At 42.5% G+C, this 18,371-nt stretch overlaps 1 protein-coding gene and 1 pseudogene across 2 annotated transcripts; both read right to left on the minus strand.

The window, feature by feature from the left end:
• Positions 1–2,803: 2,803 nt before the first annotated feature.
• Positions 2,804–4,974, minus strand: LOC311350643 (uncharacterized protein; the record flags this gene model as incomplete). Its single annotated transcript, XM_084470706.1, has 10 exons — positions 2,804–2,874; positions 2,993–3,068; positions 3,206–3,283; positions 3,436–3,501; positions 3,610–3,756; positions 3,877–3,936; positions 4,052–4,300; positions 4,425–4,492; positions 4,586–4,679; positions 4,789–4,974. 10 exons carry the CDS (start codon positions 4,972–4,974, stop codon positions 2,804–2,806), a joined length of 1,095 nt encoding a protein of 364 aa, XP_084326832.1.
• Positions 4,975–16,189: 11,215 nt separating this feature from the next.
• LOC311350645 (SCAN domain-containing protein 3-like) lies at positions 16,190–17,123 on the minus strand (annotated as a pseudogene). Its single transcript has one exon. The product of its transcript is annotated as an SCAN domain-containing protein 3-like (transcript).
• Positions 17,124–18,371: the final 1,248 nt, after the last annotated feature.

Raw genomic sequence — 18,371 nt, forward strand, 5'->3', positions numbered from 1 at the left:
TAATACATTTTCCTGCAATTTCAGTTATTTTTTCACTTTTACTATAATCCTTGATGCTACAAGGTGAAACTTGATTCCTAAAGAACTTTCTAAAACACACACAGCAGACGAAATCCGGGCCATCATTTACTTTAGCCAAAAACTGCTGCATAACTAAATCAAAATCATTCAATGTTGCTTTTATATGTTGCCTTCTCAATTTTACATCTGCAATAACACGCTGCCTATGCTGACAATTTCCATGATATTTAGTTTTACTCTTTTCCTTTTTTGTGTCCCTGTGAGACTGATTTTTACCATATTTTGTTTTACTAATTTCCTTTTTTGTGTCCCTGTGAGACTTATTTTTTGATATTTACTTTTACTAATTTCCTTTTTTGTGTCCCTGTGAGACTTATTTTTATGATATTTACTTTTACTAATTTCCTTTAATGTGTCCCTATGAGTCTTATTTTTACGATATTTTGATGTACTTATTTCCTTTACTTTGTCCCTATGAGACTTATTTTTACGATATTTAGTTTTACTCATTTCTCGCAATTTTTCCTTGTACCAATTTTTTCCATGATAATTTATTTTCATCCGTTCTATAAATTTTTGCCTCTTTTCCTGATATTTTATTCTATTTTGTAATTTATTTTGATTTACCGAATGGTTAGACTTACTTATGGATTGGGCTTTTACCGATTTTATATTTTGTTCAATAATGTCTACTTTAGTTTCTAAAATTGAGGATGCGACCGAAGTTAAATTGTCTGCACAAGCCCTATGTTTTCTGAGATTGTAACTAGACCCACCCCCTTTGCAATACCCATAGCAACACTGCATGTTTGGCTTCTGAACACAAACCACATTCTCATAATGATTACCGTTACAATTTTCTAAGTAAATTCCCTGATCTGACAACAACTCCAACTTACAACTATATTCAAGCCAGCGACCACCACAGTAAGTAAAAATACTAACTCCCAACATATCTGCTGCTGCTTGAATCTCCACTTCAGTGGCCCAACTACCAACATACGCCATTTTTGAGACTGTGAGATATTCCTCCATCGAACTATACTCACTTCTCAAAACACCACCATTAGCTTTCAAATGCCTAACTACAGCTAGTCTAATTTTCCTATGATTCTTTTGTGTACCACACACAGACTGACTAACTGCTCTAAAGAAACAATTACCATCCCCGACTATTTTCCCATTTTTACAAGGAGCACCCAATGGACCAACTTGTGTAGAAACTAGATCTGCCTCCTCTGAGTCAACATTTAACTGATTGCACAGAGTTTCTACAACTTCCCCAGAAAGCGGCTTAAACTGGAGGCCTTTACTCAAAACATCACCTACAAAAACAACATCCGAATCATCATCACCCTTCCTAAACTTCTTTGATGAACACCCACTCGGTGAAGCTTTACGCTTTACACTCGAGCTAACCGTTGGTTCTACTTTTAAACTGGATCTCTGGAAAACACTAACACTAGCTATCTCAAACGGTTTGGGTGGTTTTAATCCTGTCGCTAACTTGCAGATGTGCTCAAAAACATCATCTAGGCACGTGAAATACATTACAACACTCTTCCCTTCCCCGTCCACCATCCCATCTGCACTGCGCGCATGCGAATCTACAATAGCAAAACGTCCACCTTGACTAATGACTGCACATGTACTACCACCTAATGTAAGAAAACACGTCTGATACTTTACCAACATCTTTAACAAACCAGATCTGAGACTGATGACAAAACCACAATCAATCAGCTCACCTGTCACCACATCAACATGGCCACAAACATGTTCCCCATATTCAAAGTCGAAAGCGTGTCCATCGATAACAGAGTGTAGGGGCAAATCAGGAACACTAAGCAGTGGCGAATCATCGCTGGTGACATTGCTGTCCCTCAACCGATTGTAAAGTTGATCCCCCAAAAAAACCACCTTGTCGAGATTGTCTGTCTGCCACGAAAACACGCCATCAATGGAGTGTTTTGCTATGGCTACCAAACTGATAGCCATACACTGAACGCCAGCGTGGCAAAACCGACAATCCCCCTGATGGAAAGATCCCCTGACAGAACTCGATTTACTCGGTGAACTGCCACCCTCAACTACGGTTGTGACATCAACATCTACGAGCAATGTCGCACTGTCAATGTCTGAATCTACCCCCACAGACAGGCTGCTAATGGCATACCACTCTGCACCAAAAGACTTCTTAAGACTTTGAATATGCAACATCAGGTCGGCCAGGCACGTGTTAAAAACCGCTACAGACCTACCAATACCACATGGAAAACCAGATACGTCACAACTACTACAATCAACTACAACAAAGTAACCATTGTGCTCAATGACAACACTCACCGCACCGTGCAGGTTCAAGAGACACAATCCATCAGTCAACAAAGGTTCCTGTAGCTTTTCGAAGAACACAGAGTCGTCTGAGCCGAAACCTCTGTAGACTGATGGACCAATGGCTACTTTCCACTTTCTGCCAAAAACACTGTGCTGTTTCAAGAACTCGCACAGATCGCTATCAAAGCCACTATCCCTACTTGATGTACCTACAGAACTAGCCAACTTCTCACCTTCTAAACAAACACTATCGACATCTCGCGCACCCCATGTACAAACAGGGGCAATGACATGTTTAAGTGCGGCGACAACACTGCACGCAATTGACACGTCAGTCGTTGTCGCCGACACTTTCCCACTACCACCACCTCTAACTACACTACCAGACACAACAGCCTGTGGCTTTCGCTCGCCACACCTGCAAGAGGGAGGGTTAGCGTCAACCTTACTTTGGATGAATCTTCTGCTGACCTCCTCCCCCTCCGGCACCGTCACAGCACTCGGAGTCGCGTCCCCCTAAAAATAATTAAGAAAATACATTAACAAGAGTGTCATTATCGCATTTTAGAGAACTTGCTAATCATATACAATAATTTGGAACAATTTGTTTGATCTGATTTAGAATATAGTGTACCAACCTCCTCCGCAGCAGTGGTAGGTGATGGCTCCTCCCACACGGCCGCAGCCACAGCACTAGCAGTCGAATCCCCCTAAAGAAAATACATGAACAAAAGTGTCATTATTGCATTAGAGAGAACTTGCTAGTCATAGCAATAATTTGCTATGTGTATTACACAATATGTACATGCACATAGAATTAAACTGATTAAGGATAAAGCGTACTAACCTCCTCCTCTGCAACCACGTCCACAACGATGCCACGTGTCAGCCTGGGAGACACCCCAACGCTGGGTGCCGCCTTGACCTGTTTACACGAAACAAAACCATGTATTTTATTAATTGTTTTCAATACTTGCCAAAGTACTAAACAAGTAAAGCAAAGAAACTATTGCATTATCGGTGCCTACCATTTGTACTGCGCAATTCAGTGATTACATTAATGAAATAAAGACAAACCTGGCACAATGCAGGTCTCCTCTTGCAGGCCACACGTTTCGGACGTCGCTCCACCACACACCGTGTCTGATTAAAGAAAATCAAACACACTTTTAGAACATATAAAAGGAGTGTTTTAAGGGAGACAATACAGTTTTAAAAGACCTCAATCAAAACGTCACATTTTCAACTTACCTTTGTGTGTTGTGGAACGGCTGGGCAGTCAGGGCTCGAAAGATGAGCTGGAACCACGGCGTCCATCGCAGCCAACATGGCGGTGCTGAAGTGGACAGGATTGAGTGGGATGAAACAATCCTTCAGCACGATGGCACGTCCGTCCTCCTGTGAAATAAACACAGAAACAGAATATTAGTCACAATTGCTATTGAGTAAACCAATGTGCACAGATATACAATCGATATACATATGTTAACAATTAACGTTACAATATATACTACAAACCTGATGCCGAACCACACGTCTCTTTGAGGGCCTGAAGAGCTGATCCGCAGATTGGATCCTCTGCAATGACAAATAACAATTATTTGATTAAAATGAATGCATGGTGAACATTTTTGAATTTCAACCATCAACTATTTTGCAAATATGAGTGGGAAGTACTGTATGCCAATATTACCTTCTTGCCGTTCACCACTTCCATCCAGACATCGCAGGGGGGAGAAGAGGGAGAATCCCTCACAATCACCCTTGGAGGGGTGATTGGACCCGGCGATGCTGGTCGCGCCTGTGCCGGTGCTGGCACAGGCACGGGAACATCCGGCGCCTTTGGTGCTGGCGCCGGCACTGGCACGTCCAGTTGCGTGTAGGCAGCATGCCACAGCAACTCGGCAAAAATGCCCATGCCAGCCTCGTCGCTCAAGTGAACCTGAAAAGGATAGAATAATACACTCACTAACAATAACATCAACTTTCAATAAATAATACTATCAATTCAACTACAAATGAGTGTAAATCATCAACCTTCTTTGCACACAGTATATGCTACTTACACTATCCCTGACCCAGAGATTCAGGTCGCTGAAGGGGAAGTGTTCGAACGTCGAGTAGTACGCCATACCTAAGAAATGATAAATATATATAAATCATTCATATACTTCATATATCGACAAATAAAGTAAGCATGTAACATAAACATCTGTTTGAAACATACCCATGGACTTGGCCACAGAACGAAACTCCCGGCTCATGTGCTCCTGCAGCTCTGGAGCGACACTCAGGCGTGGAACGAAATCCACGACAAAAACCTTGAAAGACAATGACATTCCATTTAAACACATGTACGCTGTACTGCAACACGTCATTAACGCATTTTAAGAACTGAACAAAATACACACAATCAACTAAATTACTTACATTCTGCCAACGCTGACTTGCACTAATCAAGAGCTTCCCAAACTCTTGACCAGCCAATTCATGAGTAGTGCTGGTGGTCAGGTTGTTACCGGGGGCCAGGATGCAGACTGCATCGGGTGTCCGGGGTAGCGTAGCGTGGACCAGCTCCGTCCTAAGATGAGACGCGCTGGCCCCAGGGGTCGTCATGATCCCAAAGGAAAGCCTTCCCTTGGAAATCCCGACCGTTCCATCGGCAAAGGGGCGCAGATGGGAATCCCCTATGATAAGAACAAACTGAAACATAGAAAAACCTATTTAGAAATCATGTTTTTCAATTAAAAAAATAAAAAAATATATATATATTTTTTTTTTAAATTTGTTAAAAATTATTAACACATTCTTAAACAATCAATTACCTTCTTATCAGCCGAATGCGCAGGAATGAAGAGCTTGTGTGTCTTGCCTGACACAGACACCGGGTACTGGGTCACACGACGGCGTGTCCCTGTACCACGGCCTATTCACAGAAAGAAGTATATTAGTATTTATAAAACGGATGGCTTAAATCAAGCAATCTGATTGGTTCCCAACTGTTGTATATTGAGCATATACACACAGCTATGACGCCCGTTTGGTTTACAGAGTTCAGTATCAATCCGCGCCTAACTTGAACTGTTGTTTATTTATATATAAAAGCAATAGAATAGTTCACTGAAGCCTAAAAACATGTTGATTGCTGGATAGGCTGGAAATGTTGTAAAGCAATAGGCACACGGTGAGTGAACTGCTCAATAGTATTGAGTATTGGGTGTAAAATACACATACTGTACCCCTGAAATCTCCAATAAAGACGTTATAATACAGTATCAAAATATGCTCCCAGTATTCTTACAGTGTACATGGAGTGAGTAGTGGTGTAAAATAACATGTTTCTGTAGTGGGAGCATCGCTTGATAGAGGCAGTCTGTCAACAGATTAAATACGCTACCAAACACATAAGGTATCACTTTTTGATAGGGTAGCATGATTCTATAGACTCTGATACTGTATTATAACGTCTTTATTGGAGAGTTAAGGGGTACAGTATGTATATTTTACACCAATACTACACCGCGGATCAATAGTGTCGTCATGCGCATGCATGCCGCTGCGCGGCGGGATGGACAACGCCCCTTAACTGTGGTATAATGACCGTATACCACAGCCTGGCGTGATCTATTGCTTAAATATAGTAAATACTATATTAGTAATAATATTACTCATCTAGATTACACAAATATTGACCTCATTTACAATTTCAAAAGCTTCACTGTGCACATAGAACTTGATGACAATGGAAAAAACCCAACTCCCTACTTACGTGCAACAAACTCGGGACGGTCAAACGACAGTTCCACGTCGACGGGACGTAGGGCTGCCTCTCTCCTCTTGGCCGCCTGAGAGAGACGGTACGACTTGCCGTGAGGCATCTAAAGACACATAAACAGAATAAGATTAGAAAAAGCGAACGAAACCTGTAATGAAACATACTTGCATCTTTACTACCACACGTTTAAATGGAATGATAAATGAAGTAAATAAACTCACCGTCGTTCCAAGGAGGATCAAGCGTCCAAGTAAATCGATAGATAGATCGATGGATAGATAGATAGAGAATAGATAGATAGATAGAATAGATTGATAGAATAGATAGATAGAATAGATAGATAGATAGAATACTACTAGTAGTACTAATAGTAGTGATAGTATACCTGAAAAGGTATTAAACTATCAAGCACACTCTCTCGATTGAAATATCTCTGTGTAGAAATATTTCGCACAATCGCTCTAAACCTTGCAATAAAACACAGCTCCGAAGCTCTGAGTCTCAAAGAAGGCGACAACTGCCGTTCGGACAATCCTTTTATAGCCTACCTGGCGTCACACACATTTGAATCACAACAGCCAATCGCAGCACAACATCAGCCAATCACGACACAGGGATTCAAATAAGCCAATCACAAAACTGTCAACAAGCTCTTGTTTTCGCGCTGTCCGCCATCTTGTGTATGCTACACCGCGACTCGTAGTACTTCCGCTCTGAGACGGTGGCCGCATTTGTAGTCAGGATGGTTTATATCGTTAATCTTAGTATTGTTTAGCATCTAATTTTGGTTTTTGGTCTGTCTGTTTTATAATGGTGTCTTGTTAGCCCTTGTGGGCTGGGCATGCTGATGCATGACACAATAATAATAAAAAATACTAAACTAAACTAAACTCTAGCGTCAGTGGAACATAATACGTCAATGCCACCGCCATCTTGGGGCGGCCTAACCACCCACCTGAATGAATGAATGTCTGTCCCATCGACGTTCATTCATTCAGGTAGGTGGTTACGCCGCCCCAAGATGGCGGCATTGTTGACACATGCTTAGAAGCCGAATGCGATATCTAGTCAGTATATATACATCTATGATATCTAGTCAGTATATATGCATTTCTAGCGTCTAGGCAGCCAATGGTTGTAACCGAAATGTGGATTCGCCAAGTACCGCGAGATTTGACCACGCACTTCTCGCAGAACACCAGGTAAAGACTCACTATTTTTTCATAACCACTCCAGTAAGACGCATTTGTGTTTTCCATGATTTGTCTTTTATGTTTGTGTGATAAAGTCACATTTTCTCCTCTGTATTTGATGTTGTTGATAGTATGCATTGGTGGGTGAACTTATTTACGGTTTTATGTTTTACAGTAAATGGCGAAATACAACTCACCATCTAAGTTCCCCACGCTGTCCGGCGAAATCGCCGACATAAATAAGGAGCTCCAGTTGTCCGCAGTAAGTATTAAAGTTGAAGTAGACAATGAGCTTAAGAAAGAAAAGTATGCTGAGATAGCTGGAGAGGCAGCACAGCGAGACCGGCGTACGCAACTGAGGCCTATTGAAACACGTGCGCGGGGGTTCGTGGCTAGTTCTGCTATTAGCTCGCTGACTGAACTGGGTAGGCCTATTTGTGGACTAAGTCTGAGGCAGGCGGTTAGTAACATGTCCGTGGGAGCAGAACGAGCAAGTGTATGGCTGTGGGTAGGGATAAAACATACTACCTGGGGTGCAAGCTAAGGTAAGCCAGCTGTGCTAACGTGTGCTAATGTGCTAACGTGTTCGGTTGGTCAGGGTTAGGGTTAGAGGTAGGGCTAGGAGTACGATGCAGGGAAGAGTGTTTAGATGCATTAAATGTGGCAATGTGGTGTCAGCATTGAAGGGGGTGAATCCAGGACGCTGGTTTCATTGTTAAGCCTTCAGGAGGTGTGGTGGGCCTAAATATGTGAAAGAAGGTGCCCACTTGATAACCCACACATAGGCCAATGTGTGGCGCTGTGCCACAGATTGAACAACGAGCGCCACAAATTGATTCCGCTTTTCTTATTTATTTTTACTTGAACGTGTTTTTTTTTGTTTGTTTTTTATGTAACTCCGCCAGCCCAATCGCGCCCCCGTAATGCTGTCAGTCCGACATGTTCCCATTCCGACAGTTCTGTGCGCGTATGCAAATTAGCCATGTGCGCCAAACAGAAGAAGGGCCCTATCTTGCGCCCGGCGCAATTGACTTTCTACACCGACGCATGTGTCGTTCCTAGTTTGCACCCGGCGCAAAGCTGATCTTCCCCCGCAGCAACCAGGCACCACTACACTTGCATGTTAAATATTATGATGTCAAAGATTATTCATACGTGTGAAACTGCATAGAAATAGCGTGTGGATTGTGTTAGTTGGGCTAGTTGTCTCGTGTTTTTCACCTTTGGTTGGTAGCTTAGTAGTCAGCGTGGTTATAAGGTTGGTTTGGACAGGGGCTTCTGAATGTGTGTTTTCCTCGGCTTTTGGCACAAGGGATTATAACATCTGATCCTGTGTATTAATGGGGAAAAAAAAGTTTTATAGGGTTTTATTATTATAAGTGTTTAAACTATATTGTTCATTTGCAGTTGTTCTCAACAGCATAATACAGTTTTATTGATTTATCTGCTTTAATTTGTATTTGGGTAAACATTGGTGTAAAAATATGATTGTAGGTAAAAAGGAAAGAGTTGGGTTGTTAAACACTTTATTCAGTGTGGTTGATAAACAGTTCTATTAACTTGTCTAGGCCTATGTATAATTATTAATATTTGCTTTGTTTGTTCATAGTATGCAGTGGGGGATCCTAATGTCCCGAGAGAGGCGGCCTACCAGGCCATCCTGGGATCGCATGGCCTCGCCCTAGAGAACATGGTCCGCACAGCGCGCCAAAAGCGCTGTGCGGACCAGCAGGTGAAAGAATTAAAGCACCAGGGCGAGGCCATGCGGTCTCAGAATAAATTCTTACTGGAGAAGATACAACTGTTAGAAATACATATCCAACTCCTGAAGGATGGTACGTTTGTTATGTTTTAATGTGTCTATGAATTTTTTGGAACAAGACATTAGATTGAATAAATCCTTTACTGTCACAATTGAGAATATCTATTTTGTTTGTGTGCAGATCAATTAAAGGAGGCGGAGGCGGCGGCAGCGGAGGCGGAGGAGAACTCCGACAATATTGAATAAATTTTTATATGGTCTATTTGTGTGTTGTGGTTATTTGGTGGTTATGTGTAGAAAAGAAATATGAATTGTTGAGATTTTCATATCTAACATAATATCAGTATAAAATACATTTTTATAATTTAGAACTTAATTTTAATCTCCAGAAACATTTCTGTTAATGCTTTAGTTATAAGATTGAGGTTCATCTACAGGGAAAATGTGTTAATGTGGCGCAATAAGTCTGACTCTCATATAACAATATTTCTTTAATTTAATGTAGAGTATACATTTTCCAAATGTTGTCTTTGATTTTGATGTTGGTAGTTGTGAAGGTGTCTTGCCCATAGATCGCCAGCAGGTGGAAGGTGCACTGAATTAACAGCATGGTTGCTTCTGCTGCTCCGCAACTGGCCAATCCGAGATGGCTGCTGCATTTCTAGCGTCAGTAGAACTACGTCAATGCCACCGCCATCATGGGGCGGGCTAACCACCCACATGAATGAGTGAATGTCGGTCTTCTGCCACATCGACGTCAATCTATGATATTTAGTCAGTATACATATATGAGCCAATGCGACGTCTACTCTTTAGAATGTCTATGATAGCTGTTTAGCAAATCACACACTATAAATATGATAGAGAAGCAGAAACAGGGCGAGTAAAATCAGCTATTTTAATATGTTGAAGAAACAATTAACATATGATTAGGCTATATATAAATACACACATAGCCTACATAATATATATATTCTGGCAACTCCGATAGTCGGCGGGGGGGTTCTCAAATCACACGCACAAACAGGGTTGCAGTGCAACCGTTTTTATTTCATGCAACTCACAAAAAAAGGAGAATCATAAAGCAACACAGGTTATTCCCCAGCGGGCCAAACAACAAGGGAAAGCGTCTCCGAATCGGGTCCGTCCGGGAGGGTGGCGTGGCTCTCGCTCCCGGCTTCCCCCCGTTCAGCGCTGTGGGAGAAAAGTTCCAGCGTCAGTGCGCTATGTGGATATCGGTACCTTACCCCGACTGTCTTCCACTCGACTTACTCCTCGTCTCCAACGTGCCCGGTCCTTAAAACCCCTCTGCCGTCTTGCTCCCCCAGGTGATCCCAATGTCCCCGATTGCCCTGGTTTGCTGGATGAGCCCTCCATGGCATCTCCCGCGGACTACCTGTCTGCGGGGACGGAGCCGCTCGGGGTGCTGGCGCTGTTCGTCCACGCCAGACAGCGCGGGGTTGCCACAATATATATATATATATATATATATATTATATATTATATATTATATAAATATAACTTGTGAAACACACACACAAGCAAGTCCGGTTGTCACACTGAGTCCGACAGCTGAAGTGTACTGACTCACGTGTTGCTTGTTGTTGTCGTGCGGTAAACGGGGGGCGTTCAAAGACCGTCTGAAAGTTTAATTAGTAAACAATAGCTGTACCGACACTTTCGGGTGGCAGAACGCGAGTGGCTACCACTGACCTGAAGCCATCCAGCCGGCTTTAAACATAGACACATAGTCAAAAAACGAAGAACATAGTGTGACGTCATGGTGAATCGTCGACTCACCTGTTGCTCTGTTGTCGTGCGGTAAACGGGGGACGTTCAAGGACCGTCGGAAAGTTGAATTGTTTTCAAACAGCCTAGTAACGCCACTGATACACAATACATACACACAATACACAGCTGCACAGTGCTCCGACATCTTGTTAGGGACTGAGGCAAAACTGGAATTACATCAATTCGCAAAAATTGTTAAAAATGTGCTTCTTTAAAAGTGTGCTTCTTTAAAACTGCAATTCTTTAAAGCTGTGCTTCATTAAAACTGCGTGCAGTGATGAACGGGACCTTGACTCCGACATCTTGTTAGGGACTGAGGCAAAACTGGAATTACATCAATTCGCGAAAATTTTTAAAAATGTGCTTCTTTAAAAGTGTGCTTCTTTAAAACTGCAATTCTTTAAAGCTGTGCTTCATTAAAACTGCGCGCAGTGATGAACGGGACCTCGTACTCTGACATCTTGTTAGGGACTGAGGCAAAACTGGAATTACATCAATTCGCGAATTTTTTTTAAAATGTGCTTCTTTAAAAGTGTGCTTCTTTAAAAGTGTGCTTCTTTAAAAGTGTGCTTTAAAAAATTGCTTTTTTAAAAGTGTGCTTCTTTAAAAGTGTGCTTCTTTAAAACTACAATTCTTTAAAGCTGTGCTTCATTAAAACTGCACGCAGTGATGAACGGGACCTCGTACCGGCTTGCATCCGCGTCACGTGCCGTCGTAACGTGTGCACACTTGTCAGCGCACATGTTACAACGGCACGTGACGCGGCCGCAAGCCGGTGCGAGGTCCCGTTCATCACTGCGCGCAGCCAGAGGCTCAAAATCACTCTGCGAAGACCGTAATAGTTATGAATATGAAATTCACAGGACACGTGTAAACTGGTGCCTGTAGCTCACATACCAAAATTCGTATTTGTCATGTTTGTAGCGGCCCCTACAGGAACTTTAAAAAGCAGCCCCTGCGCCACGTTTCACCAATATGTATGAAAATCGGTAGGCAGGTATAACGTGGCAATACCTACAGAAAAGCCCATGCCCCAAAACCCACCGGAAGTCAGCTAATTGCATTTGTATTTTTCACTTTGGGCGGCAAAGTTCACTTTTGCGCCTTGTATTTCAACAAACTCCTCCTAGGGAATATATCGAATCTGCTTCACAATTAGTCAGTACAGTCAAAAAATGGTGCTCAACCAACGCTGTGTTATTTGTGACTGGCCGTTTAGAATTTGGTGGCTTATTTTCGCTTTTTTCACCTTGTATTTGAACAAACTCCTCCTAGGGAATTTATCGGATCTGCTTCACAATTGGTCAGTACAGTCAAAAAATTGTGCTCAACCAACGCTGTGTTATTTGTGACTGTACGTTGAAGGGCGTGTCCGTGGCGTGCCGTCAAATTTGCCCGTTTTGAATGGAATTTTTTCACTTTTTCACCTTCTATTTCAACAAACTCCTCCTAGGGAATTTATCTCATATGCTTCTACAGATTTCATAAGTTCGCAAAAAATTAAAATTACATAAGTTCGCGAAACATTAAAATTAAAACGGCGCGCAGTGATGAACGGGACCGAGCACCGGCTTGCGGCCGCGTCACGTGCCGTTGTAACATGTGCGCTGACAAGTGTGCACACGTTACGACGGCACGTGACGCGGCCGGTACGAGGTCCTGTTCATCACTGCGTGCAGTTTTAATGAAGCACAGCTTTAAAGAATTGTAGTTTTAAAGAAGCACACTTTTAAAGAAGCACACTTTTAATTATTATTTGTGTTTACAGCCGGCTGGATGGCTTCAGGTCAGTGGTAGCCGCTCGTTCTGCCACCCGGAAGTGTCGTTACGGCTATTGTTTACTAACATTCTGAAATGCCGTATAGGCCTAGTGCATTGCAGTTCTGGGCTTTGGTGTGTAACACTGCTGAAATTGGACGACAGTATCTGTCAATCAAATCCCCTGAGCCAATTGGATGCAGTCAGCAGCCAACAGGCATATACCCCCTTTCCCCAGGTGAAATCACACACACACACACACACACACACACTCCTGCAGCCCATTCACTCCTGTATTAACCTGACAACGTCTTAATATACGCTGTGAGCATCTTTCCTATTGTATAGTTTAGGATATTTTTCTGTGAAAATGGCGGACGTACGTTTTATTCTGGGTGGAAAATATATTTTAGTATAGTTACGCCATTAAAAGTAAAAGTAAAAGTAAAATGTAAACATTTTTAGCGAGAAATGTGCATGTTACTTCCATAATCTTCGCTCTGTGAATGTGAAGGATGTTTGGTTTGATAGTTATGAGGAAGAATATGTCAGGTCTCGACAAAAATATAATAACATGGTCGCTATGATGGTTGCTATGGACGCTGAAACCAACAGCTCGCATGCCGTTTAAATCATGGCTATAAAACCATTGTCTTTGCTGATTATGCTATTTTATGTAACCGTGTAATGATGTTATTTTATTTAACAACTTAAAAAAAAACTTTAAGCCCTGATGGAAAAGAGAATTCACAGCCGGAAGTCGGGAAGGTCCATGCAAGTGAACGGAGCATTCCACAGCATTGAGAAGAGCCGTGTAATAAATCAATAAATGTATTTATTTATTCATTATATACGGAGACCACCAGACTTCCTCGAAGCAACGAGAATGGTCTATTAAATTCAAGATGGGAGTATAGGCATATAGTGCCATACGGCCCATGGCCATACGTCGATTGAGAATGAGGAGTCACGTGATTTTTGGGGAGGGGTTTGAGCCTGTCCGCCATGATGGCATCCACGGCTATCGGTTGCCAGGGGCAACGTTGTCAGAGCGGCATAGAGACAGATGAGGAAATACGCAACATAGAGACGCAGATAGATATTTTCGGAATGTTGAGTGAAGGGCAATTTCCACCAGAACCGTCACGGAAGCGGCACGGCAATAAAAACGTTCGCCGAAGACATTAGAAACCATTATAGTCAATGTAGGCTATTCCACTGGATACAGCAGCGGCACTGTTTCACTGTTGACGCGAGTCTAGTTCTTCCTCCACGGCCCTGCAGCGGGCAATTATCGGACAAGATTGTCCTATAGTGTGTGGTGTTCCGTCTTGTGTTCGAATCTCATGTATTTGTATTTACGATCGGAGAGCAACAAATGGGCTGAGATTCTCTTTATGTGTGTGGTGTACATCCGACTCTTGTAGTGTGGGGCAGCCTTCAGTGCGTTGTCCATTTAGGGAACCTGACAAACTGTAACCCACTGTTCTTATGGTTTCCTCGACGATCGTGTGAGGCATTGGAGCAGTTTTTAACGCAGCAGTTATTTCCAGGCATTGTTAAAACAGTACAGAATTGCAACAACCTCCTCTGCTAGCAGCTACCGTGTCAACAACAACGCAGAGCTCAGCTGCACTCGGAGGGGCGTACCTTCAACATGGCGGAAAGGGGGCGGGGCTCTGTGCCGTGACGACAACTCCTCATTCTCAATATGAATGACGTATGGCCATTTCAATGGTCAGATACAGATCTTGTTATAACGATAATTGAGTAAAAGCTATAGTCTACTTATAATATAACTAAATACTTTAATATAAACTTAAACTTTAATATTTAATTAATTAAATACAATAACGGCTTTAAACATGTGACATGCACGTGACTCTCATGGTTGCTATGGTGGTTGCCAGCCCCCTCTGCTCCTTACATACTCCAAACCCCAAACCACTTGGGCGGCCGTAAATTGTGTTGTTTTTGTCGTAAACATTAGCTTTTACCCGCTGGTTAGGAAATAGACAGATATTCCAAGGTTTCCTTGGAATATCTGGTTTCTATTTTCTGCAGTTTAGACTTGTAATTAATAAGTTACTTTTTTTAATGATCTTGACTCTTTTTTTAATCGCTGTCTGGTGGCTTATTACGTCACTCTGAGAGACACGCATGGACCGATTTTATAGCACAGCAAGCTCATTGATTTAACAAGGCAGGGTTATTTGAAACAAGTGTACACCCCTACTGTCCACAAGCCCCCCCCATCCCCATATGGATATGGAGAATTGTTGCCAGGTCCCAGTGGTGGTGGTTTCATATATGTGAAAGAGGGCATTCAAATATACAATGATCAATTAGGAGGTCAAAGCCTTAAAGGAAGTGATGCAATAGGTGACTGAGTCGAGGACAACTAAGCTATAAACCTGGGGTCTCTTTTATATCAAAGGGGGTCTCAAAGGACACATATCATTATCAACCTGGGGGCTCCAGAAATGACTCAGCAACTCCATCTCGGTGCACCTCACCCAGCGGCTCGCTTGCTAGATTTTGGCCTGAAGTTCTTTCCCAGACCTACACCCTAGCCATCCAACATTCAGTATGAGAATCAGGCCTCACTTTAATAATGACAAAAAGTTATGAGAGAAAGACTTCAAAAACTTGTCCACAGGCCAGCTGTGTCTACACAGCTTAAGCCACAAATGTATACCTCCATCCCACAAAAAATGGGGACTAGAAACTAACCTATGTCTTATGTACATTTACTCTACTGTTGGAGGTTACGCCCCTTATCCCACCTTTTCGAGATAGCTAGAGATGCCAAAATGTATACGCATATCGGGGTCCCGAGAACGACATATTTGGATTTCTAGCCCTTTTCCCAAATGGACTGTTATTTGGACAAAGCCTCTCAGAAGTGTTGCCTGCAAGACCTGGTGGTTCAGAATGTGGTGGAAAGACAGTTTTTGAGATAGGAAGGTCCTACTGCCCTGAAACTTGAATACCTTATTCTAGGGCAGGGGTATTCAACTAAAATTCAAATAGGTCCAGTTAGAGAAAATGTCCTCAAGCAAAGGTCCGGAACATCATAATGTCTAACTTGCGTTATGATTCAGTGTGATATGTATTGAAGTAGCCTAGTAGTTGTATCAAGGTCTGCATGTAATCAACAACTGACTGTCAGATCAATATAGGAAGAACAATTCAAAAACATTTAGACAATATTTATTGTCACTTTTATACAGATAATATAACAGATAATGAAGATATGTATTATTTAAGGAGGTTCAACTGACTCAACTGAAACTAATCTTTTCAAGGAAAAGAAGGGCTGCATTTAAAATCAAAATGGTGAAAATAAATATAATAATAATATATACTTAATTTTAGAAAAATAAAATAAAGTATAGCAGCAGCTTGAGTTTCCCCTTTTTTTTTTCTTTGTGAATGTTTTAACAGTCTCAACCAATTTCAAAAGCAGATATCTCAACATATTTTAACAATTGAACAGTTTTAGCTTCTCTTTCTTTCCCTCTTTTATCCAACTCCCCCACTTTCTGTTGTTCAGTGAGAGAACTGAGCTCTAGCTTTTCCTGCCAGGAGTTTAAATCTAGGCTGGAATGATGTCAGGGCCATTCTCATGCACATGTGCAGGTGCTCATTGGTGAGCCTGGATCGATATTTACTTTAAATAATGTTCATTGCAGAGAAAGCTGCCTCGCAGCTGTATGTGGAGCCAAACATGGTCAATGTGTACAGGGCTACTTTCCTCAGACCTGGGAAAGCTGTCTCGGAGACCATTTGGAGCCAGAAAGTGGCAGGGTCAGTTATTCCAAACTGCTCTTTCAGCGCCACATCTGCTTGGAGATCAATCAGTTGCATCTGGAGAGGCCCAGCATTTGCCCATTTGAAGTGCTGTGTGACTTCCTTTGAGAACCCACTGACATCTGTGATTAGAAATGGGTTCTGAATGAACAAGGTGAGCTGCTGTCCAAAGCGGAAGCTGTCAAAACGTTTGGAGAAGTTTACAATCAGCTTATCGACAAAGTCAACAAAAGAAGACACATCTCTCTGTCCCTGAACCTGATCGGAAGTGTGCACAGTCTCCCTGCAGGTCTTCCTTGAACACCTCAAGTTTCCTCTGAAAGGAGCGGACAGCTGTCATCAGTTCACAAATTGTATTGTCCTTGCCCTGTAGCTTCAAATTAAGTTCATTAAGGTGTGAAGTGATATCAACTAAAAAGGCCACATTATCCATCCTTTTCTCATCCTTTAAAAAGAGAGAAAACTCTGTTGCCTTCTGACTTCTCAGCTCTTCCATGAAAGCTGCTACTTCCCTTCTGATGGACCAAAAGCGCTCTAACACCCTGCCTTTGCTTAGCCATCTCACGTTGTTGTGCAGCAACAGATCATCAGCGTTTGCATCAACTTCTCTGAGGAATTCCTTGAGCATGCGATAGGAAGAGGATGCCCTGAGAAAATTGATCATCTTCATCATTGTGTTCATCACTTCAGCATGCTCATCTGACAGGGTGGAGCACAGGACAGATTGATGTATTATACAGTGGTAAGAGATGAGCTCAGGATTGTCCTCTTTCATTCTTGCCACAGCTCCTTTCTCTCTCCCTATCATGGCAGGGGCTCCATCTGTGGTTATTGAAACCACTTGTTTTGGCTCTATTCCTCGCTGTGTTAACATCTCCCTAATGGCCAGGTAGATGTCCTCTCCTCTTGTACTGGTCTTAAGGGGAGTTACACCTAACACATCTTCACAGAACTCTTTCTTTTCTTGGTTGAAGAACCTTACATAAACTAACAGCTGAGCATTGTCAGACACATCAGTGGACTCATCTACAGCTAAGCCTACACATGGTACCTTATGAATGGCTTCATCCAGCTGGGCTAGCACATCCTGGGTTAACATTTCACTTTTCTTTGTGGCTGATGATGCTGACATGGGTATTTGCTTTATTTTGTCACAAAGCTCTTCTTTCTGTTTCCCCTCAAGTAAGGTTTCAGCTACTGCACTCATGCAATCCTTGACAACCTCTCCATCAGTAAATGGCTTTTTGTGTTGACCCAAAATCCAAGTGACTCTGAGGGAACATTCATTAGCACGTTGTTGGGCAGTGAATGAATGGGTCAGGATCCGGGTGGATTGTTCATATTGGGCTCTGAGGCTGCTTATTTTTTGTGACCGCAGTTCAGACTTGAGTGGATATGTTTGGTGAAAAACTTTGTGCTTTGTCTCATAGTGGCGTTTCACGTTGGCACTTTTTATGAGTGCCACAGTCTCTGAGCATATGAGACAGACTGGTTTTGTGTTTCCAGTGGGAAGAATGAACATGAAAGAGTCTGTCCATTCTGGGTTGAAAGCTCTGTTTTCGCTGTCCACTTTTCTCTTCTTAGAGAGCGCCATGTGTAGTTCTCCGGCTCACTCTGTCTGTCTCTTTTCTGTCTCGCTGTATTACTCACTCTTCTCCCGCTGTCTTTCTCACTCTTCTCCCGCTGTCTTTCTCACTATTCTCCCGCTGTATTACTCACTCTTCTCCCGCTGTCTTTCTCACTCTTCTCCCGCTGTCTTTCTCACTCTTCTCCCGCTGTCTTTCTCACTCTTCTCCCGCTGTACTACTCACTCTTCTCCCGCTGTCTTTCTCACTCTTCTCCCGCTGTCTTTCTCACTCTTCTCCCGCTGTCTTTCTCACTCTTCTCCCGCTGTCTTTCTCACTCTTCTCCCGCTGTCTTA

Source organism: Micromesistius poutassou (assembly GCF_964030765.1).
Source record: "Micromesistius poutassou genome assembly, chromosome: 7".
NCBI classification, from domain to species: Eukaryota; Metazoa; Chordata; class Actinopteri; order Gadiformes; family Gadidae; genus Micromesistius; species Micromesistius poutassou.